Raw genomic sequence first — 24,225 nt, 5'->3', positions numbered from 1 at the left:
CATGCTCTTTTGCAGCAATGCCCTGTTACCCTGTAATAATGAAGTTTCACATTGAATAGTTCAGATAATGTTGCTGTAAGTATTGGGGGAAAAAAACTAAAAATAAGGAAATGACAGGGAAAGCAGAAACATTTTTTGAACTCATGGAAGAGAAAACATGATGTTGAACTCATGGAAGAGAAAACTGGCTGATCAAATTCACAAGGCCATAATTAGCAGGATCTGTGGTACGCTATTAACATTTACTGCCTTAGGGCAAAACCAGATTATGGAAATGCACATAAGTGTCAGTTCTCTAGATATAATATCTGCACAGAGACACAGCCGACAGTATCATATGCATCTGCGCACAGACACACATACAGGGGGAAGAAACTGTATACTGTGTTAGGGAAATTGCTCTTTTTACATATCAGAGGTGAGCATCATCTCATGAAGCAGGTCCATAGTAAAACAACAGTAGCTATACTTAGGTTTAACTTTTGTATTTATTTGCAAAGAAATAACAGAAAGTGAGAGACCTTACCGGATCTCTGATTTGAATCAGACATAGTAAGACTTATATACAGTTTTCAGTATTTTCTCCCGGAAGGGGGGGGGGGGGCTTTACCAAAACAAAAAGACATGAAGCTGGCCACAAACATTCATCAGTATTTTGTCTTCTGAATTCCCCTTGTTAATATTGCTGTAAGACCAGAATTTGCTAGCTACCCCCTTCTAGGAGAAGCACAGACATTAATCTCACAGATAGTCTGTCTGCTGGGGTGTGAGAGACAGAGAAAGACTCCTAGTAAACACTTAAATCAGAAAGCGGTCTAATTGTAATACAAATTAAAGTGATAAATCATGTGATTGTCTCTATGTTAACACACATTGTCAACTACAACTGTTACTTAACTGTATAAATCATGTTGTTTTATGGGATGGCCATTAAATAATATGTTATTGTGATTTGACGCATTACTTAGACAGTGTTTTGAAAGAACTGTGAAATCCTGCACATCTTCCAAACATTTTAGTGAATCCCAATGAAACAGAGAACATGTTTGCGGTTGTTTCGTGACATCGCTTTGTTTTCCTCTATTCCCCACCCATTCCCTGTCTGCCATAACTCTGAGCCTTCTGAAAATGCAATTGCAGGCTTTATAAACACGTCACTAAATCACAATAACTCTCCAATCCATTTGAAAACTGCGAACTGATGCCTAGGTATGCAAGGGCGCATTTTGTTTATTGCTTTCATTCTTGTCAAGTTAACTGCATCATATCCAAGAAGAAACACAGTCCAATTAAGACTGCTCATGAAGTCAGAGTGCTAAGCTGAGATAGTGCCGTAAGTGCTTATTACATTGTCACCTCACCTCTGAATAACTCACACTGCTTCAGTGGACATCTTTCATTTTTTCACTGAAGGGGCAACCCATCATCGGCTACACAATGAAAGGGGCCCTGCCGTTTAGACATGGGAAGGCATTGCACACACAGGGACGGAATTGCACACACAGGGACTGCATTGCACACACAGTGGCTGCATTGCACACACACAGGGACTGCATTGCACACACAGGGACTGCATTGCACACACACAGGGACTGCATTGTATACACAGGGACCGCATTGCACACACAGGGATTGCATTCCACACACAGTGACTGCATTGCACACACACAGGGACTGCATTGTACACACAGGGACTACATTGCACAAACACAGGGACTGCACTGCACACACAGGGACTCCATTGCACACACACAGACTGCATTGCACACACAGGGACTGCATTGTACACACAGGGACTGCATTGCACATACAGGGACAGCATTGCACACACAGGCTGACCCCCTGTGCTTTCTCCCCAGGGTGGATGCTGAAGAACTGCTCCTGAGGCAGCCCTGACCCCCAGACCAGCCCGGACCCCAGACCATTCCTGCAGGCACAGCCATGTGTCTCTCCATTCTGGTCATGGTATTAGCACACCTCCTTTGTGTTAATGCTCTCCCTGAAATTGTAGGGGTTAGCATTTACTCAAATCTGAAGCACTGACAAAATGGACAAAAAAGCCTCAACATATTTTTTCAGCAATCCAAACAACATGGAATAGGAAAAAAATTATAGTTTTTCTTTTTATTTCAAACAATATATATTTTTAAACATAGAAACACATTTTACACTACAAACAAGACATTCTTCCATATTTGGAATTGTTAAAATTAATGTCGGATTAAGCGTTAATACACATTTCAGGAAAAAAACTATATTTGACCTCACAGTCAACGACATCCTTCAACGTGGACTCCACTGGTTATAAAAAGTGACTCAAATCCATACTCACTTTTCCTTACTAACTTTCATAGTATTTATAATTGTATGAATATATATTCTGACTTTAAAAAAGTCTTTATATTATAACTGTTAAAATGACCCACTCTCTAGTCTGTTAGGTGGCCTTTTCAATTATTTACCAGGTTACATTGCTCTGATTTCAGAGTGGAGATTTAGCCTTCCTGCTCTGCCACTCTGATGCAGTACAAGTGATTTTTATTATATATTTTAAACTACACTAGCAAAGAAACTGAGACTGATGTTGCATTGTTGTTTTATGTGTAAACACATCTGCATTCCCTTAAAACAGGAATACACAAGATATACAGTACATGTAATTAATACCCACACACTATCCCATTACTGGATTTCTCCAGCTGCTTTCTGTCCCCTTCCCTTGTATAAAAACTAGATTCATAAATCACAATAAAGTGCAACTGAACAGAAAGCCAAACACATCACAGAATAGGTTCACATTTTTGTGTCTCAGTGCAAAAGATACATTTATTAAGAATTTTCTTAAGAAATTTTCCTTCCATTTTTTTTGTTTCATAAACCAAATAAAATTTACCCCAGGATTCCTCATGTCCATATTTTTAACTGACAAATACATGTGAGCACACGTGTCACATTTTCCATTGCAAATACAATTTTTAACAAAAGAATCAGTTTTTGCAGGAATAACCAAAGTACATTTGTCAATAAATATCAATACTTTATACAATAGTAGTTCTCAGTAAAGAAAAATTGTGATTGACCCCAGGTTTTAGTTTTCTTTTGGCAAAACAGTAAGTAAATTATATAACAATCACACGATCACTGTGACTTAGCAGCAGTATTCACCAAACTTTAAGAAATGAACATACACTCAGTGACCACTTTATTAGGGAGACCAGTATACCAGCTTGTTAACGCAAATATTTAATCAGCCAATCATGTGGCAGCAACTAAATCCTTAAAAGCATGCAGACATAGTCAAGAGGTTCATCTGTTGGTCAGAATGGGGAAATGTGATCTAAGTGACCATGGAATGATTGCTGGTGCCAGACAGGGTGGTGAGTATCTCAGAAAGGGCCTTGTTAATGAGAGAGGTCAGAGGAGAAGGACCAGACAGGTCAAAGCTGACAGTAAGGTGACAGTAATACAAATAACCACGCATTACAACAGTGGCATGCGGAAGAGCATCTCTGAACACAGTATCAAACCTCTAAGCGGATATGCTACAGCAGCAGAAGACCAACAAGTAAAAAAGTGTAATAAATACCTAATAAAGCGCTCATTGAGGGTATGTTAAAACAACAGTCCTTCATTATTCACACCAAGCATCCAAAATATTAATAATAATAATAATAATGATAGAAATTAAAAGTATATTAAAATAATATCTTTTTTTTTCCTCAATTGAATTGAAAAGTTTCAAGTTCTCTGGCTTGTTTCCAAAGTAAAAGAAGGCAACGGAATGTTTGTGTGCGCGGGAGCATCAGCTGGTGCAGATGCTGTTGACCGTGACCACGGCCGGGTCCACCAGGCCCATCTCCTCGTTTTCGTTGATGCACAGCTGGTACCCGCAGCCCCTCCGCCTCTGCAGCGGGGTGAGAGTCGTGTCCGGCCGGGCGCGCGGCGGGAGCAGGAAGCCCACGCTGCCGGCGATCAGCATGTGCCAGATGCTGTGGATGTAGAAGTAGTTCTCCTCCGTCTCCACGAAGGTGTAGAGGCCCACAGCGGAGGTGGCGATCACCGTCCCCGGGAAGAGGTAGAACACCCAGCGCTTCCAGGTGGGAGGGTAGCAGCGCCGCCTTCGGACAGTGCGAACAGTCTGTGAGTGTGAGTGTGCGTGCGTGCGTGTGTGTGTGAGTGTGTGTGCGTGTGTGTGTGTGTGCGTGTGTGTGTGTGTGTGTGCGTGCGTGAGTGTGTGTGTGAGTGTGCGTGCGTGTGTGTGTGTGTGTGAGTGTGCGTGTGTGCGTGCGTGCGTGTGTGTGCATGTGAGCGTGTGAGAGGGATAGAGAGAGAGAGAGAATAAATCAAATGAGTAAATGAAAACTGACAGCTGAATGAGCATGTTGAATGCACTCTACAGTCTGTGCCACCTTGGCAAGTGCATATGCTTTTAATTGCCAGACAGTTAGAAAGAGTTGTTTGTGGTTAGTTTATTTATTCTCAAATTAAAAAGAAAATCTAAGTCTTGTTGCACATTGTTCCATTTTGTGATGAATGTTTAAACCCATCAACTGATATTTTGCTTATATCCCATTTGGTATAATGACTAATTGCTCGCAGTTGTCCTGTTTGCATTTTAGGCATAATATTGCAGACTTGGCTTATTTTCTGCTCTAAAACATCTAACGTAACACCTGAAGAGGCCAAACTGTTATGCCGAGCTGTTATGACTGCCTGTATTTTTGTCACATCTTTGTTACAGGCATATGATGTACGGTACCACTGCAAGCTAGCATTGATGCAGGTTTACTTCCAAAGTCCTTCTTACCCAAGCAACGGTCATGATCCCCAGGGCAAAGAGGCTGGGGCCCAGGAGATTCCACAGGCCGTGTCTGTCTAGCTGCAGCGCCATGGACAGCAACATCGCCCCCAGCAAGTACAGCACCTAGAGCAGGGCGAGTCCAGCGCATTACTGATGCAGCCAGGGCAGGGCGAGTCCAGCGCATTACTGATGCAGACAGGGCAGGGCGAGCACAGCGCATTACTGATACAGTCAGGGCAGGGCGAGCACAGCGCATTACTGATGCAGCCAGGGCAGGGCGAGCACAGCGCATTACTGATGCAGCCAGGGCAGGGCGAGCACAGCGCATTACTGATGCAGCCAGGGCAGGGCGAGCACAGCGCATTACTGATGCAGCCAGGGCAGGGCGAGTCCAGCGCATTACTGATGCAGCCAGGGCAGGGCGAGCACAGCGCATTACTGATGCAGTCAGGGCAGGGCGAGTCCAGCGCATTACTGATGCAGCCAGGGCAGGGCGAGCACAGCGCATTACTGATGCAGCCAGGGCAGGGCGAGTCCAGCGCATTACTGATGCAGTCAGGGCAGGGCGAGCACAGCGCATTACTGATGCAGTCAGGGCAGGGCGAGTCCAGCGCATTACTGATGCAGCCAGGGCAGGGCGAGCACAGCGCATTACTGATGCAGTCAGGGCAGGGCGATTCCAGCGCATTACTGATACAGTCAGGGCAGGGCGAGTCCAGCGCATTACTGATGCAGTCAGGGCAGGGCGAGTCCAGCGCATTACTGATGCAGTCAGGGCAGGGCATACAGCGCATTACTGATGCAGCCAGGGCAGGGCGAGTCCAACACATTACTGATGCAGCCAGGGCAGGGCGAGTCCAGCGCATTACTGATGCAGCCAGGGCAGAGAGAGTACATTACATGACATTATTGGCAAATACATGTCCAAAGCAATATCCAGAGCAATGTACAGTTGATTAGACTAAGCAGGAGACAATCCTCCCCTGGAGAAATGCAGGGTTAAGGGCCTTGCTCAAGGGCCCAACGGCTGTGCGGATCACATAGTGGCCACACTGGGATTCAAACCACCGACCTTGTGGGTCCCAGTCATTTACCTGAACCACCACGCTACCGGCTGCCCCAGTAAAGGTCATTACTGATGCAGTCAGGTCAGAGAGAGCAGACAGACCTACTGACACAGCCAGGTCAGATAGAGTAGAGAGACCTACTGACACAGCCAGGTCAGATAGAGTAGACAGACCTACTGACACAGCCAGGTCAGATAGAATAGACAGACCTACTGACACAGCCAGGTCAGATAGAGTAGACAGACCTACTGACACAGCCAGGTCAGATAGAGTAGAGAGACCTACTGACACAGCCAGGTCAGATAGAGTAGAGAGACCTACTGACACAGCCAGGTCAGATAGAGTAGAGAGACCTACTGACACAGCCAGGTCAGATAGAGTAGAGAGACCTACTGACACAGCCAGGTCAGATAGAGTAGAGAGACCTAATGACACAGCCAGGTCAGATAGAGTAGAGAGACCTACTGACACAGCCAGGTCAGATAGAGTAGACAGACCTACTGACACAGCCAGGTCAGATAGAGTAGAGAGACCTACTGACACAGCCAGGTCAGATAGAGTAGAGAGACCTACTGACACAGCCAGGTCAGAGAGAGTAGAGAGACCTACTGACACAGCCAGGTCAGATAGAGTAGACAGACCTACTGACACAGCCAGGTCAGATAGAGTAGAGGGACCTACTGACACAGCCAGGTCAGATAGAGAAGACAGACCTACTGACACAGCCAGGTCAGATAGAGTAGAGAGACCTACTGACATAGCCAGGTCAGATAGAGTAGACAGACCTACTGACACTGTTGTACTGAGAGGCACCCCAGCCCTCAGGAGGCAGTGCACTGCCCAGTGTAATTACAAATGACCGAATGTGCCAATTGACAGTGGTGTCTAACAGATACGACAAATATGAATTACCTAGCCAGTGTTATTAACCAATGTAATAAAGAATGGAAATAATACATTTTTCATATCGATTGTCAGGTCAAGGGTGGATTTCTAAATTCATTTTGGAGTTTTGGAGAATATAAGTTTTAAAACACAGACGATATACTGTATCTCATAATCCCACAATACTAGCTTTGGGAAATGTTTTGTCTCTTTGAAAACACTGTACATATATTTGATGAATATTCATTGAAATGTGTTGGTTGTTTTTCTGCACATTTATTTATTGCACTCATTTCATAAGCTGTTTGAATGCTATAAAAATCTAGTTCAAAAACACTTACCATATAAATTAGACAACCGTGGATTGCCACTCCACTGCAAAACATTAGCTATTTTCACTGACATGCTTATGGGTTGTTTAGAAAGATGTGCCTAATTTTAAAGTGAAAATGGCCCTTTTCCACTGGAAATGAGAAGAAACAGTGGCCCACCTGTTTGATGATAGACTTGAGTCTAGCCATGGCGATGACCGTGACCCACACAGACATTAGCGACCCCAGGAAGTCACAGAACTGCAGGACGTCATACTCCATGATGCAGAAGACCACAATACCTGGCTGGTCACAGGCATGGTAGAACTACAGAGAAAACGCAAGCAGGGCTGAACCATTCCGTAACTATATAGCACATTGCCTAAACTTTGATGTACATTATTAAACTACATTTTGGAATTTAGGAGATCCAGAGTGCCTTAGTGACTGAGTTTTTACATTGTTACATACAATTCATTTATACCGCTGGATTTGTATTGAAGCAAATCAAGTTAAGTGCCTTGGTGAAGGATACAGTGGCAGAGCAGCGGGGAATTTTAAACCCACAATTGGAACAAGCCCAGTTATTTTGCACTGCTATCATGCCATAAATATTTGACAAGCCAACAAAAATTTCACCTCAAATGTACTCCAAACCCTACATTAACATAATTTAAAAACTCCAATACATGGAGTTCTGTTGTTGATATATTGAGGTATGTTTGCTACTATTTACCATCTAGCAACTTCAATTAACACTCTGGGATGACTCTGTTCAACCTTTAAACACACACAAATGAATTGTCAAGCCAGGTTTTCACTATCAAGGAGCGATACAAAGGCAGATGTAGTGATTATTCATGCTCCTTTGCATTTCCGTAGAATACAACGGGCCTACGCGCTACTGAATAAAAGATGAACGGAAACGCTTCAGCAATGAAAACACTAATCTGCGCCTTACCAATGCAACTGATAAAACAACAACGACTTGGTATTCTGTAAATAATTCAACCCCTGCTATCAACCCCTCCAAAATCAAAACATCAAAGAACTATTATAACCAAACTCAATTAATATTAACACCGCCTCCTCCCAGTCGCTCAGGGTTTCCGTCTCAGGCGAGGCCGGGTCTGCATTCTGTAAGAAAATGGCCGCCGCCCTTTCAAAGGCCTGCCCTCACCGTGGAGAAGAACATGGTGAAGATGTAGACCGAGGCCTCCAGCAGGTAGTGGCTGCGGATGGCGATGGCCACAGGAGGGACGAACATCAGGTTACTGAGGCACAGCAGGAGGGTGGACAGCAGCTGGAATCTGTAGCTGTACGCCTCCGAGTTATCCGTGCACCCCCAGCCGTTCCAGCCTGGCGCAGGGAGAGAGGGGGGGACGTGAGGGTCCAGCCTCAGACACATCTACATCCAGTGGCTATTTCTCCATAACTCTGAGTGACACACAAATCCGAGAGCGTTTGAAATGGGCTTTTATTTCAAATGAAAGTCACTTGATTAAAATGTTTGATGTTTTAAACGATCAAACAAAATTTGATACAGCTTCATTGTAACTGGAGAAGTAGAAAAGAAGACTTATCTTAATGATTGACTGATACTAGATTCATAAAGCCCCACTGCAAAACTTGAGCCCTGTTTGATTTGGGTTTAACTGAGAGATCAAAACTGCATTATTCATTTTATTAGTAATGCATTTTTGATTGCATTATTACAGCAATCATTCCAATTAGGCAATAGTTTGGTTGATTATTTCTATTACACATGAGATGAAGGGAGGGGATTAAATTACATAATTTGCATTTGCTGGCAATTATCTATACTTGACATTGTCTCCAGTTATTGAGATGTTGAAACATTGCTGTGATTAAAGACACATTACTGTAGAACAACATGTACTTACGGTCAACCAAGTAGTACACAAGAAGTTCTATATTGTATTTTGAGTGGTCAGCTCAGCCTACTTTATTTACATGGTGACATGCCGACTGTAGCTTAGGTACCCAGTTTAAACATTGCCGTATTTTACCTGCTTTACATTCACAAGCTGCGTACAGGTAGTTGTTGGTGCGGAGGAGTTTGCATTGTCCATACGTCCCACAGTCATTTATACAGGGAGTGAGGTAGGTACGCAGGTAAACCTCAGCTGTCACATTGCTGCATGCTTCAAACCTGGAGGTCAGCACATGGTGAGAAGGGTAACATGGTGAGTAGTGTAACATGGTGAGTAGTGTAACATGGTGAGAAGGGTAACATGGTGAGTAGTGTAACATGGTGAGTTGTGTAACATGGTAAGAAGGATGACATGGTGAGAAGGGTAACATGGTGAGTAGTGTAACATGGTCAGTAGTGTAACATGGTGAGTAGTGTAACATGGTAAGAAGGATGACATGGTGAGAAGGGTAACATGGTGAGTAGTGTAACATGGTAAGAAGGATGACATGGTGAGTAGTGTAACATGGTGAGTAGTGTAACATGGTAAGAAGGATGACATGGTGAGAAGGGTAACATGGTGAGTAGTGTAACATGGTGAGGAGGGTAACATGGTGAGTAGTGTAACATGGTAAGAAGGATGACATGGTGAGTAGTGTAACATGGTGAGTAGTGTAACAGGGTGAGTAGCGTAACATGGTGAGAAGGGTAACATGGTGAGTAGTGTAACATGGTGAGTTACTACACTCTGACTGGCTGCTATAGAGGCTGCTTTCAACACTGGAACTGGAAGGGAGAACCATGGGAGTCCTTCAGCTTGCAATGTTTTAAATATAAGCATTGCCTTCTGTTTTAATAAGCCAATGCTTTGAATTTATGTTAACTTAAATTCACTTAATATAAATGCACTGAACTGTAGGACTGGACAGATTCAACTTTGGTCTTTTAAAAAGACAATAAAAATACCAATACACCAAACACATGGTTTTCTTCACGATGAATGTCTGTAGTTTTTTGTGATCATTTTTAAAAAATTGTATTCTACATATACTGTCCATAATTGGTACATACAAAAACAAGCTGATTACCCCCTACCTACCCTCCCCCAACTCACCCCATCCCCTAATGTCCTCCCTCCTATAGCTTTGACAATTCACACCAATAGGCCAGAGTTCATAGAAATCTCAGATCATAGCAATGAAATAAGCTTGGACCAGCATTGCCATTCTCCAGATGAAGGTCTATTCTTTATGTTTACCCCAAGTTCCTTCCACTCACTTTAGCATGCATAGAAATGAAAACACAATAACATTTTAGTGCAAACTGCTAATTTATGCATTGTTCTGCAGCTGTTTCATTTGCACACAATAGAAGTATTTCCATGTGCCAGGAGAACACTGCCTCCTTAGCTGTTGCATTTTCATGAGAATGACAATTATAACATATCATGCTTTAGATATTATTGAAAATTGCTAAGCAAACTATAGCATTATTTTTTGATTTTGCAGTCATCGGATAGCAAATTGGATTGAAGCATCAGGTAATGGAATGTAAAGGTAATGTATTCCAGCTAATAACATGTTACTCCTTTGAGTGTAGGTCTCTGAGAAGTTCCTCCACTTCTGGAGGAATATCACCCTGCACCTGCCTTATAACAAGCTGATCCAGTGCTTAAACAATTCGGTCTGGAGCATGTTTTATTGCAAGTATTTTGACAGTCAAAAACACTGTCAAACATGGTGTGTGCTGAAATGATTTGCAGTCTGTTTGCAATAAACATTCATTCATTAATTCATTATCCTAACCCGCTTATCCTGAACAGGGTCGCTGGAGCCTATCCCAGCATACATTGGGCGAAAGGCAGGAATACACCCTGCATGTCTTTGGACTGTGGGAGGAAACCGGAGTACCCGGAGGAAACCCACGCAGACACGGGGAGAACATGCAAATTCCACACAGAGAGGCCCCGGCCGACGGGGATTCGAACCCAGGACCTCCTTGCTGCGAGGCAGCAGTGCTACCCAATGCACCATCCGTGCCGCCTGTTTGCAATAGACATCTGAAAATAATTGTATGTGCTCCAGGATGGTTACTATCTCAATTCAGGACTTCCCTGGGATTATAAACTGTGTAAAGGAGAAGGGCTTGGGCAGAGCTCAGTGGGCACAGAGCACTGTCTCACCCATGATCAGTGGCACAGAGGGAGCGCAGACTCAGGTACCAGGTGCCCGTCTGTGGGTACGGAATCCTCAGTTTCGTGACATTGGAGGTGCCATTGACAGAGAGGGCAAACCCTGTCACAGACTCTGAAACACCAGTAAAACAAGAAGAGAAAAAGAGTGTTTATACTAATAAATCGGTTTAGAATGGAAATTTGCAGGCAGAAAATATCACCATGCTCTCAATGACCCTTCTTATTTTTTCCATCAGTTCAAAATTAACTTTATGAAACAAGGCAGGACTTTCATCACCAGAAATATAATGACTAAGACCTCTTTGTCATAATCTCAAACTGCATCTTCAGAAATATATTGGGTAAAACGGTAATGGGTAAAAGTCACAGCAGCCAGTACAAAGAATGAAGACAGCCATAAATGTGTACCCTACCTGATTTGCATTTTGCTGTGGAGTTATCTGGCAATGAAAGTGGCATTCCATGATTCAGGCAGCCAAATACTGTGATGTTCTCCTCTTTCAGAGAAGACTAAAAATACAATTATAAAGCGTGTCATTACAATATCACACCAGGCACAATCCAAGCACAATCATCAGAGACATGCCTGAACAACATTCAGGGAAATGTTGCCATGGACAAGGGAGGGCTCACACAAAGTACTTGATAATCTTTCTCACACAACAGAGAAGTGATCCTCGCTGAACCAGTCCTGTCTCACCTGCTGAAAAGATGTTTTGTCAACTGATTCTCTCATTACATGCATTATTGAGGTCTTAGAGGAGTTCTGTACAGTTCATGACAAGGTAAATTAGAGGTGTCAAGACAGAACAGCAAAATTGCCTGTCAGAAAACACAGCATATCCTCCTGCTACTGATCCTCTCTGCTGAGCAGTGGGCTGGGGTGGTGAAAGGTGAAGACCCACGATGATGCAAGAGCTTGCAGGGGTGTTAGCACATTACTTCTGTCTCCCAAGAAATATGGTGTAATAAGGCATGGTTTACCTTAAAGTTGTGTTTTTTCTTTTTATATCTTTTGGAGCTTTTTTATGAAGCTGTTGACAGCCCTCCCGTGAGCAGTTGTAACTGCACTGTTCATTGGGCAGGCTGCAGAGTGAAAAGTAAACTACCATGTGCTGGAGTGCAATCTCCCAACCCACTGCACCCATTCCTCTGCTCTAAATGACAGAGACAAATGTGGGGAAAACCATAACTATGTAAAACATCTCATTTTAAAGAACTGCTAAAACCTCTCCAGTGATGCTGAAACCATGTCTATTTCTCCTTCATTCCCATCCGCTTATATGCCTGTATTCACATCCCCTGTTCAATAGATTGAAGACATTTTGTAGTCTCAGAGGCCATGCAAGTATAGGCAAGTAGCATAAAGAAGTACAAGAAAAAGTACAATGAATTCCAAACTGCCAATTCTTTCTAATTAATTGTAGATCATAATAAACTTCATCATAACCTGGTAGTATGCTTGTTCAGCTGCAAGATGCATGCATGCCCATAATAATGTATGCCCATAATAATGTATGCTGAAACTTTCAAAAACGACTTGCAGGAAGAATAATATAAAGTCTGCTTTCATCCCTCAAAGTGAAATCCCCAAATACTGTAAAATTACTTCCTGCGGAATGGCCAATTTAAACAGATGCGTATAGATTTTCATTGCTGATAACATGGGTCTTCCTGTCACTTTAAATATAATTTTACTGAGCAGATTTTCTAAAGCTAGGAATTTCTCCCGTCTTCAGATGGCAGCAATAATAGTTGAGTAACTGTTTTGCCAATAAACCTCAGCCTGCCTCAGTGTCTCATTTTGTAATGCAGAAGCAACAATTTCTGAAAATAAGTATCTGACTGTATCTGCACCTTTTTTGCTGAAAGCAACAACCAAAAGAAGATGGTTAAAGTCTATTCCCTCACGTGTAGTGTAGATATAATTATTTCAGTATCTAGAGGCCTTTAAAACAGCAAGCAATCACGTACAGCTTAATGATGCATTGGTCAATTTTAACCAACTGTAAGTGACCACAAACTGCACACAAGGGACTCCCAGACACTCCTCTGGGGACAAGCCTGCGTGGCTGTTGGCTCACATTTGCAGAGGGACGGTCCTTATTTTAATGTAATCCATCACCATCGGATGGTGACAAATGAAATTGGAAAGTAACCTCATTGGTCAGGAGCCCTCAGAGGTGTGGAGTGACAAGCTGGAGCTGGTTTGGCCAAGGACAAACCCGGAGCAGTGCGGGAACACACAGGCGAAAGGCCTGGACAGTGTATTCCAGGGAAGACGCATCAGTGGAGAGCACACATCACCTCCACACATTTTAGAATTTACTCTTGTATATCCCAAGAGTACCCCCAGCTTCTCTGGGGGTAGAGTCACCACATGTGTGAACAGCCAAACAATTTGGATGGCCTCTTCTGGGAAAATAACAAAATGCCTGGCAAGTGGCTGAGCTCAGTTCCTGCTGTAGTCTATTACAGTATGCTCCACTATACTACAGAGTGGTGCATAATAGACTATTGTTCACAACTGGAAACCTAAATAATGTCATATTTGTAAAAAGCATCTGATTTAAAAGAGCATTTGCAATGTTATAATGTACAATTGAATGGGGAATTGATTTTCTATTTGAAATTGCACTTTCACAAATTCAAGAAATATGCATAATTGCTGCATGGATTTGACACATCGATGATATTTAAAATGATTATTATTTAGCCAATTGTAACTTGCCTTTTTGAGAGTCGTTGCTGATTGTCTGCCTTTTTCTCCCTCATGTTTCATAAGCACTCATTAGTTTCAGGTAATTGCCTTTTTCAGAGCGTAGCAGGCTGACTTCTTATGGTTGTCGCTTCCCGTTTATTGATGTCTGACGGGGCTGGCGGACATCCAGCCCAGGCGGTCAGTGCTCCAGTCTCCATTACACCATCACACCATCACACCATTATACCATTACACCATCACACCATCACACCATTACACCATCACACCATCACACCATTATACCATTACACCATCACACCATCACACCATCACACCATCACACCATTACACCATCACACCATCACACCATCACACCATCACACCATTACACCATCACACCATTACACAATCACACTATCACACCATTACACCATCACACCATCACACCATCACACCATCAGACCATTACACCATCACACCATTACACCATCACACCATCACACATCACACCATTACACCATCACACCATCACACATCACACCATCACACCATCACACCGTCACACCGTCACATATCACACCATCACACATCACACATCACATGTCACACCATTACACAATCACACCATTACACCATCACACTGTCACACGTCACACCATCACACCATTACACCATCACACTATTACACCATCACACTGTCACACCATTACACCATCACACATCACACCACCACATCATTGTCTAATGGGCAGCAGTAAGCTGAAAGGAATCTGTAAACCCAAAGGCAGGTGTATGAAGGCAGTGGCCATCCACAGTGTCAACAGCGTGAAAAACTACACTTTTCAGACAGCTCAGAGAGAGGACCTATTGAAAGCAAACAGATTTGCAGCATGCCTACTTCAAACCGAGCTTGAAAGATTCACCTTGGGCATTGGGCTCATTTATTTCCTCTTTGAGCTGCAACTTGACAAAGGCCAAGCCGGAGTGAAAAAGGGATCCTCACAGGTAAAGAAACCTGACAGGAAAGCACAATGTTTGACAGCGTTTGAAAGACAGGTCCCTGAGGCCATGCTGCCATTGGAGGATTCACATTCCCCACCTAGTCAAAGGTATGGCTGGACACCCCACTACAACAATTTGGTGCTTGTTGCATTTGGGAAGGTATAACATTTTAGCAATGAAATTTAGCCCAGGATTACTTTATTATGGTGTATTTTCATTATGAATATCATTGTATGCATTTCATGATGAAGGTTGAAACTGAATGCCATGATTGCAGTTGTAATGTGGAGGTTTTTAAAAAATTAGGCACTGTAATGTAACAAGACCTCTTTCATTTTCAGCTGAATTAATCATATGTGCTGAACCATGCATAATATCTCCCGGAGGAACAAGAGAGAAAGCTTTTAAGAACATTTATCAGCGCATGGGCAGGCTGTTACACGGGATTTAAATACTGGAATCAGGATAGAGGCTGAGTTAAAGAAAAACACAGAGGGAACACAGAGGTTGTGTGTTGTTCATCGTATGGGGAAAGCATTGCTACAAAGTCCTGGGAAATCAAAAGGCTTTGTGCCAGAGCGATTATAGTGATGTAATCAATTCCAGTAATAAAATATGATATTAAAGACACCACTCTTAACACACAACAAGCTGAGTAAATCAAAGATAACGATCATTCATCCAAAGGATTTAAGTACATGAAAATCTTGCTTAAACTGGGTATATTGTGTTCAGTCTTTCTTAAGAAAACCATGCTATGAATTTATCAGATTAAATACTTTTTCTTCTTCTTCTTCTTCTTATTATTATTAGTATTATTTTCCTTTTGTAAATTAATATACAAGATTTAGCTACATTTTTGCAGTGTCAAGCACACGCTCTGGTGTGAACCCAGAAAGAGCCAGAGCAGAATATTCTGACACAGAAAGACTGACTCACCACGTTGAGCCTGACCTCCATGTTGAGGACGCCCCCGCTGTCCAGCACGGGCAGCAGGTTAATGGCGAACACAGTGGCCCTGTCGGGGGGCACGGAGATGCTGGGCCCGTAGAAGATGTAAAAGTGCACGGAGAAGGTGTCCAGCTCGTTCCGTAGGGTCGGCCGAATGGGCCAGCACGTGTTGGTGCCTGTCATGGGGCCGAGGTAGGCTATGCTGTCCCCGGACAGAAGGAAGGGGTTCTGCTCCGAGCCGTTCCAGGACAGACTGGGCAGGCCTGACACCGGGAGCGTGTCTGACCACGAGGAGCCCATAGCGTTGCCATATGACTGAGGCATGTTGAAGGCTACGGATCCCTTTGGTGTGGCAGCTTTGGAGCAATCTGAAAATGAGCCAATGAAGAAGAGAAAAAGAAAAAGATCATTGTAAGGCCGACTGATTATTTGTCACCTCTCAAGAGCGCAACCCCATATTGCATTTTTTGGACCCCACGTTTCATTGAGACACAATCTTCATGAATAAGAAACAATTTGTATGCAAAATGCTTATGTCAATCGATGATTAACATTCAGGCCAGAAGATGCTGCCCACTGTGGCTATTGATATATCCACTTGCCCTTTTAATCTTCAGCTTCCTCAGTCAATGAACTGAATCTGTCATGAAATTAAAGCATGCAGTCTTGCTGACTAAACATCTTGGCCCCTGCCCAACATTGTATCATTACCACACACTAAAGGTTCACGACTCAGATTAAAATGACAAAAGCAAAGACCAGAAAGACAGGTTAAATGGCAAATATACTATCAACATAAACAATGTTTATTAATTTACAGGGGCAGATGTAATTATTATTATTTTTAGTTTTTTTTTTACAGGATAATCTAAAATATTTTCACAATTGAGTTGTGATGAAACCAACCTGTCTTCGACTAAATGTATTCCACAGCTGCAAAGATAACCTACTTAGAAAGTCTTAACATGAAAATAAAGTTTTATTGTAGTGCTGCCAGAACAGAATAGTAAAAGAAAAATGTATGTCAACAGTTTATTTATTTATTTATTTATTTATTTTGGCAAGCGTTTAGATTTCTGGATTTACATTTATTAGTAATGTACCAACAACATTAACAGTTTTTTCTGGTTGAGTATTGTCCAAATCATATATATCTGCATTGTGGGCCTAATCTGTGTACACTATTAACATTGGTAGTACACAATACTGAAACCTGACTACTTTGTAATAAATAGAAATTCGAGAGTAAAATGTTCAATGTCCAACATTAGATTTCCACAATAGGTTACAGATAAATGCAACATCTAATTACCTATTTTCTTCACACATTATGGCCACAGATACTGTACTGTAAAAAAAAAAAAACATCTAAACCCTTTATTGAGCAGTGAACCAAAGAAAAATGTTTGTTAGAACCTACAATTTCCCTGGCTCCTTTCTCTCTCATTATTCAATGAAATTCAGCTAACTCCCACACATCTCTCTGTCAGCCTCCCTCTCTCAGTCCTACCTGGCAGCCATGAGTCAGTCCTTAGTGCCTACAGTCCTGGCTGTGGAAAGAACATTTATGGTAAGCAGCACCTCTTGAAGAAAGTCATGTCTTGTTTTCCGAAAAACATAAGACATAAAAATAAATAAATTATTTCCAATGCCATAAAACATCCATTCAAGGAAATTCTTGAGGCAACTTATTAACTTATTCACTGTAATGTACAGCCAAATTCAAGGCTATTTCAATAATGTCAAATTAATATACTGATTAATTTTTCCTTGGACGAATGAAATGAATTTGTGTTTTTTTTTATTTTTTTTTAATATATATTAAGTAATATGTGCACATTTCCCAGAAGTAACGAGGACTGGTTTTCAGCGTATATTGATGTGACTGAGATTGAGAGGGTGACACAGAAGTATGTGGAGCCAAGCCCACTATCAACAGCTTCCAGGGGTGATAAAAAAATACCATTGTTAAACTGCCATACAGCAGCATGGGTGCTGTAAAAAGATGCTCTAGAGAAGTATGTATATATTTTTTCTATAATTCAGGACTGGAAACTTTTCAGATTTTTTTTTTCCCCACATCCAGAGGGCACCACGGCCTCATAGATTATACGACAAAGCAGAAATAGTAGGTTGCCTTTTTAAAAGACGTTGATGCCAAAGTGCAGGGCATCCGTGGCAGTGGCTCCGCGGCTGCTGTGTAACTCAAGCCCTGTGGTTTCTGAACTAATGCTGAATATAGTCCAGTCAGATAATTCTGGACATGCCCTTTCTCTGTCCTTTTCACACAAACAAATGAACCCCTATAGGATCATCACACTTTCCCAATCACTGGTGCCCCCAGGTAGTCCGCTGTATCCATTTGTATATTTTCATTAAAAGCTTTACAACAACATCAAACGAGGCTGACAAAGGAGGAAGGACACAAGGCAAGGCCTTCACCCTCGCCACAGGACTGAACGCCACCGACATGGTGCCACACAAGCAGCCAGAGGACAATGCAGAAGATGGCGCGGAAAGCAAGCAGGAGCTCAGAAACACTTGAGAGCGATTATATTGGAATCGATCGTCTTTGCAGAGACCAAGGAGAATGTGAATACCCAAGCTTATTTCTCTGGCATTAAACCAAAACAGCACTAACAGGCAGAGGAACCCTTTGTACCCATTGCAGTTGCTTAGGCATCGTTGACTGTTGTATTCATTTATTTATTTATTTTGTTGTCGACACAGAAATGTGCTTTTGGTGGGAATCCAAATTAAGCATGTTCTGTTCACTAATTAGCAATGGATGTACTATTTTCTGGATCATATTGACCTGGACAAATTTGTACATCTGTCTATTTTATAACAATACAGCTGTAAAATCTATTTTGAAATATATCTTAACTTATTCCCAATTATTAGGAATATAGACAATATTTATGGTTAATAGACAGTTGTTATGTACCTCTGAAAGTCCATATTTAGCTATGAAAGTGCCATTTCACTCCCCAAAAACATGGTCATTTCCCAAATATCTTTGTTTAATCGAACCAGGAATCAGACATGATGTCACTGAGATGTCACATCACCGTACATTTGGGCCCTGGGAACAATATGTTATTATATTTGCAGCTGAATATGGTGGCAATCTCATTGGGATTTGAGGATGATTCAACCTGGTTGGGGTTGAATCATAAGAGTCCTCTACCTGAAATTCACTCTCATGATCAGATGTGAATTCCATATTGTCCTCTAGTTCAGACTTATGCACCACCAACTCAGTGACTCACAGTCCATGTCCTGCAACATGAGCTCCAGGGCTTTCTGAACAGTGGAGTCGTGCTGGCTAATGCATTTTCAACACTGAAGAGAGATATGGCATTGCTCTGCTTCTAGTCCAGACCTCAGCTGGAACCACAAGAAACCACTAGGTGATTGGATGCACTGCCAGGAAAGAGATAATTGTGAAAGCAGTTAGGAATTAAAAGTCACCACAGGAAAGGGTATTATCCATTACACATAATACTGAAATTAACTGGGTATATTACATTCAAACAAGGACGACAGTGGGGTGTGTAATTGTAATTGTAAGAGTAATTGTCAGATCAGCAAATAATTATTCTCGCAACAAAACTTTGTCTGTCACATGAACCATCAACACTTTACTCAATTGCTTTGTGTCTACAGTAATATTAAGCACAGATTTCACAAGTTAATATGAGAGATTATTTCTGAATGAACATGAGAGTGAATAGTGACGGGCGTGGGAAGTAACATACCCACGTCACATCAGCCACAGGCTCAGGTGCACCTGTGAGTACAATGTGCATTTCATCACCAATGTTTATTTTTTCCTTCCCCACAAAATGCTGCGTGTTATGATAGCATGTGTTGTTATCAGCTATGGACCAACAGGCTTACACAAGAAGGCGTACCAATAATCTGAGATACCGTGCACATTTATTTATTTGTTCTTGTACAGTCTTTGTTTGTGAAAGAAAATGTATTCTGCCTGCTTTCATCACATTTTTTAATTGCTCTAGTGCTCATGAATATTTAATAAAGGAAAACATAGCCATTCAGGTCAAAGTGAATTCACAGCTGCAACTGCTCTCAGCCATGGCATTCATTGATACTGTCCTCACGTGCACCGGCGAAAGGATGTGAAAGAATCTGTGGAAATGGGACTGACATGAGCATGATGGAGCTACTTACTGAGGACTCTGTGCTCTTTAAATAATCAGTGCCCACTGTACTCCCTCTCATTACAGATGTTACAGGCTGAGAAGGCTTTAATGTGGTTTGGTGTTTAGGTATGCCATTAGGAGGTCAGAATGTTCTGACGGGCACCGGAGGTATTTTTGCAGAATGATGGGATAGCGATGCAGAATATAACCAGCCTAACATGTCTGCATTCTTTGTCCTGATACTGCTGTGGGATTAATCTTGTGCATCTTATTTCCTCTTCATTGAAAGAACGTATATGACTAGCCTCATTCCTTCTAAAAAAACAAGCACATATATGCTCGTTCTCACATATTGCTCACAATTTCAAATATATCTTTCAAAACATATTAAACTAGGATGAAAAGGTCTCTCTTCAGAGAGACGTTCAAATATCTCTCTTGATAATTTGATGTGAAAGCACTGAGCATGTCAATGATAGATGCTGCAAAATTGCTCATTTAGACATCATAGAAATTCTGCTTCTTTGAGCTCTGGGATTATGGATTCTCCACATTTTATGCATTTGAATTTGAAGCTCTGAGCCCCCTTGGACCTAAACCTCTGATTGTTGTGAAATAACCCTTCCAAACAATCTCTACACAGGATGCCAACGACACACTAAGAAGACAAGCAATGCAAATGTGAAAGAATGACTTCTGAAGAGATATACTGAACTGTACAAAACAATAACATTTCTGGTCAAAATGCTGAGTGTCCCAGAAATGTCTCGGAAAGAAATCAGTATCGTAATTAAAATGTAAATAAGGAACTTTAGTAATTAAAAAAGAAAATGAAACAAAAGCAGCAAAATAAGATGCACAAAAATAACTTGTCTATAGTTCACAACAGCTTGTAATAATTCAGTAAATAACTAATTTGATGTCATAAAGAATGTAACCAATATATGTTGATTCCAGTGAAACTGCAAGCTATTGACACAGAGAAGAGTTAGATACATAGGGTGAACTTCTCATTCGAAGCAAGCTAGCGATGGTTATTGAGGTATGATAAAATACATTGAGTCAGTGAGTGTCCAAAGGGGAAGGGCAGGCTCTGAATGTACAAGCAGCATCAGACTACCCAACTCAACTTAAATAGCTTCTGGAATGGTCCATTAATAAATGTACCTAACAATGTGTTGAGAAACACATTAAAGTGATTGGTGTATTGAACATGGGAAAGTTTCATTATGCTGCTCCCACAGAAATGTACTATCACCTCGCAGATTACATCAACAATAAACAAGACGATAAACAAGCAAATCTAATGCTGGGTTCATAGCCCATACTGATCAGGCCACAACAGGGTTTGCATCTCTGAGAATCTGTTGTCTCTAATAAGACATCAGCATTCAGCATTGAGAACATTTCAGGGAACCAATTACAATAGTGTAGGCCTCCTTAAAACTTCAATACTGGATTCCATTACGGAAAAAAGCAGACAGGACCAGCAATAATACAGATAATACCTGAGTAATGATTGCAGTTCTTAATTATTTATACCCATTAACGGCATATTGAAAAGCTGGGCATAATTTTCCAGAGATGGATTTTCTACAGTAAAATATTCATGTGGATGCACCCTGTGGTGGTTCTGGCTGTCAGTTGAAGTGTTTCCTAATTTAGGAATAACTTTAATGGGATTATAAAGGCACATTTTAAAAATAAATTCAATGTCCATTAATTGGTAATACCCTACGGCATTAATGGATGGGGTCATGGACACCACATATCCCATTTGGAAGAAGAGAGTCTCATATACATAGTATTCTTATTCTAACTACAGCTGTGCCAACCAATGGCTCCATGTTTTTTTGTTTTTTTTTGCCTGGACAACATACTCACCTATTATAAACGAAAGAAAAAGTAACAAAACATAGTGATGTCACACCTTTCAAGGGACTGCACACACTTTAAAATGAGGGACATATGTTTCTGTAGAAAGGCCTGGTATGTGGAAAGGGTTAACTGGTGTATCTGAAGATGATGTGGGCAGCAAACTGTAACAAGGGACTCTCATCTCTCTTCTGGATCTCATTAAGATACTTTCTCTCATTTGAATGAAATTGCCATGAGCAAAGATAAAGTCTTGTATTATTTCCTACATCTCACAGGTATACAAACCCATGCTGGTACTGAGCAAGCAGTAAAAATGGGTTACATAGGTAGAATGAGATATGCATGCACTGACTTCAGAAAAGCTTGCTTTTTGGTGAAGCAAATACCCTGGGTTATTCATGGGCGGGCAACAAGTCCAATGAGTAATTCAATCAGCTAAGCAGTGTGAAGCAGTTCCTCAAAACGGAGTTGCAAGACTCGGTCTTTTATACAGTAACATTCACCCACTGCAGATTAGTGCAAAATACACAACAGAAACAATCATTGTTTGTCCCGACTTAATGTATCCTTCAATGTAAATGCTTCATTAGCATGGTGGTTTTGCAAAAAGTAGTTTTTATTTATTTATTTTCTGTAAATGTCCTTGATTCCATCAAAGGCAAGCATTGCTCAGGGAGATGTTAAGAAAAACAAAGCTGTGATAGCCGCCTGAAAATCCTATTCATGGTCAAATTCTGAGTAGCACATAAATTAAATCTGAAAGAATTATGCTGTGCAGAATGTTCCTGTGGCTACAATGCCAGTGTACCCCTCACATTGTAAACATAAGGATCTGATTGAACTTTTGTTAAATATGCTTACATCTTCCTGAAGGCTCTGTTGAGGTAACTGAAAACCACATACAAACCAAAGAAAAGAAGGTCTAAAACCAAGCTGAATGGATTTTCAAGTACAGCATGTGTTGGTTCAGGCCTCCCTGGAAACACTAGTTTGCATTACATTATACACAACATTAATTTTACGTATAATGTAATACATAACTGTTGCTAAAATAATGAGCTAATCTTAGTCAGACCTGTTTTTCATAACAGCTTTTGTAATTGTGGAATTAACACAGTCTAAAATATAAACTACCTGCATGTACCTGCATTTCTAAGCTAATTTTATGTTGGACTTTATTTTGCAAGAACATCAGGGTTTGGATAGCATTAAAATATTTCTAATGCAGTTAGGAACTTGTGAGGGACAAAGTGAGGTTTCAGTTTGCGTTATATGAAATCATATAAAGCAAACTGTTGTCATGTTGTAAATAAAGGTCGCTAAGATACTCCCGGGTGGCCAGTCAGCCGAGGAGCGAAATAACCTTACTTAAAAGTCGACTGAACAAGAGCTGTGTAGAAACAGTTAGCTAGTTAACTATGCTGAAATTGTGTTGTGTTTGGGACTGTAATGCCAAAGGTAATCTGGCACAGAGTGGATTGGACTTTTTCCAATTCTTAAAAGGGAAGATAACCCTGATCCTACAGTCCATTTACAGGGTGGCACAGTGCTTGACACAGAGACGCTCGATAGAAGTTTCAAAGTGTCAGAAACATGGGGGGGGGGAAACAAAAAATTGTATTGCTCATGTCCTTCACAAACGTTGTTGGTAGCTAACGTTAGCTTATAAACACCAGATGCTCATCGGCCGCCATACAGAGAAACACTGGGATTATAACTTTACAAAAATGAAACATTCAACCTTGCCTGTTGTAAAACTAGTTAACTAGCTAGCTAGTTTTGGTGGTAACGTTACAATAATAGGGTTTCTAATAAAGCTAGCTAGCTAGTTTGCACTGGTTATTCATGTTAATGATGTTCGCTAGCTAACGTTACATTAGCTAGCATCATATAATAGATATAAATAAAACAATTTAGTTCAGTTTTGATCAATTATTTTTATATTCCAACATTGAGTTTACATGTTTGTAAATGACACAGTAAACACTGTCCACTATTCACATTCCTCAACCTTATCCACCCGGAACTAAGTTCTTTGCTGTTGTGATGTCATGGTGATTTCTTCTATTGTCTTCACCCACCCCACCCTGCCAGAGGGAGTGCTAATGTGTGTATGGCCTGCTATTCAGCTTAATACGCATTTCCCTTCTTCAAGAAAAAAAACATACCCTGACTTCTTGTAAGAAAAGGGTCATTTATCCCCATTACAGATACAAGCTAGCAAGTTTCATACCTTCAAATGTGGCTGACATGACAGTAAATTAAGACAATTATTACAAAGCACTTTGAACCCAATCCAATATAAAAATACATTATTCCCGAAACTTTCTGAA

At 41.3% G+C, this 24,225-nt stretch overlaps 1 protein-coding gene across 1 annotated transcript in view; it reads right to left on the bottom strand.

Moving 5' to 3' along the window:
• Positions 1 to 2,109: 2,109 nt before the first annotated feature.
• The window catches only part of LOC133142428 (transmembrane protein 8B-like), a 53,009-nt gene continuing 30,893 nt past the window's right edge, over positions 2,110 to 24,225 (bottom strand). The window contains exons 6-13 of the mRNA XM_061263640.1: positions 15,834 to 16,213; positions 11,605 to 11,701; positions 11,180 to 11,303; positions 9,095 to 9,237; positions 8,245 to 8,423; positions 7,245 to 7,391; positions 4,808 to 4,924; positions 2,110 to 4,138 (exon numbers count right to left, since the gene is read on the bottom strand). Of these exons, the coding sequence (XP_061119624.1) occupies positions 3,803 to 4,138; positions 4,808 to 4,924; positions 7,245 to 7,391; positions 8,245 to 8,423; positions 9,095 to 9,237; positions 11,180 to 11,303; positions 11,605 to 11,701; positions 15,834 to 16,213 (1,523 nt within the window). The 3' untranslated portion in view covers positions 2,110 to 3,802. The remainder of the gene's footprint in view (positions 4,139 to 4,807; positions 4,925 to 7,244; positions 7,392 to 8,244; positions 8,424 to 9,094; positions 9,238 to 11,179; positions 11,304 to 11,604; positions 11,702 to 15,833; positions 16,214 to 24,225) is intronic.

Source organism: Conger conger, chromosome 12 (genome assembly GCF_963514075.1).
Source record: "Conger conger chromosome 12, fConCon1.1, whole genome shotgun sequence".
In the NCBI taxonomy this organism is placed as follows: Eukaryota; Metazoa; Chordata; class Actinopteri; order Anguilliformes; family Congridae; genus Conger; species Conger conger.
Note: the sequence above shows the minus strand (reverse complement) of the source record. Positions and strands in the feature narration are given on the sequence as shown.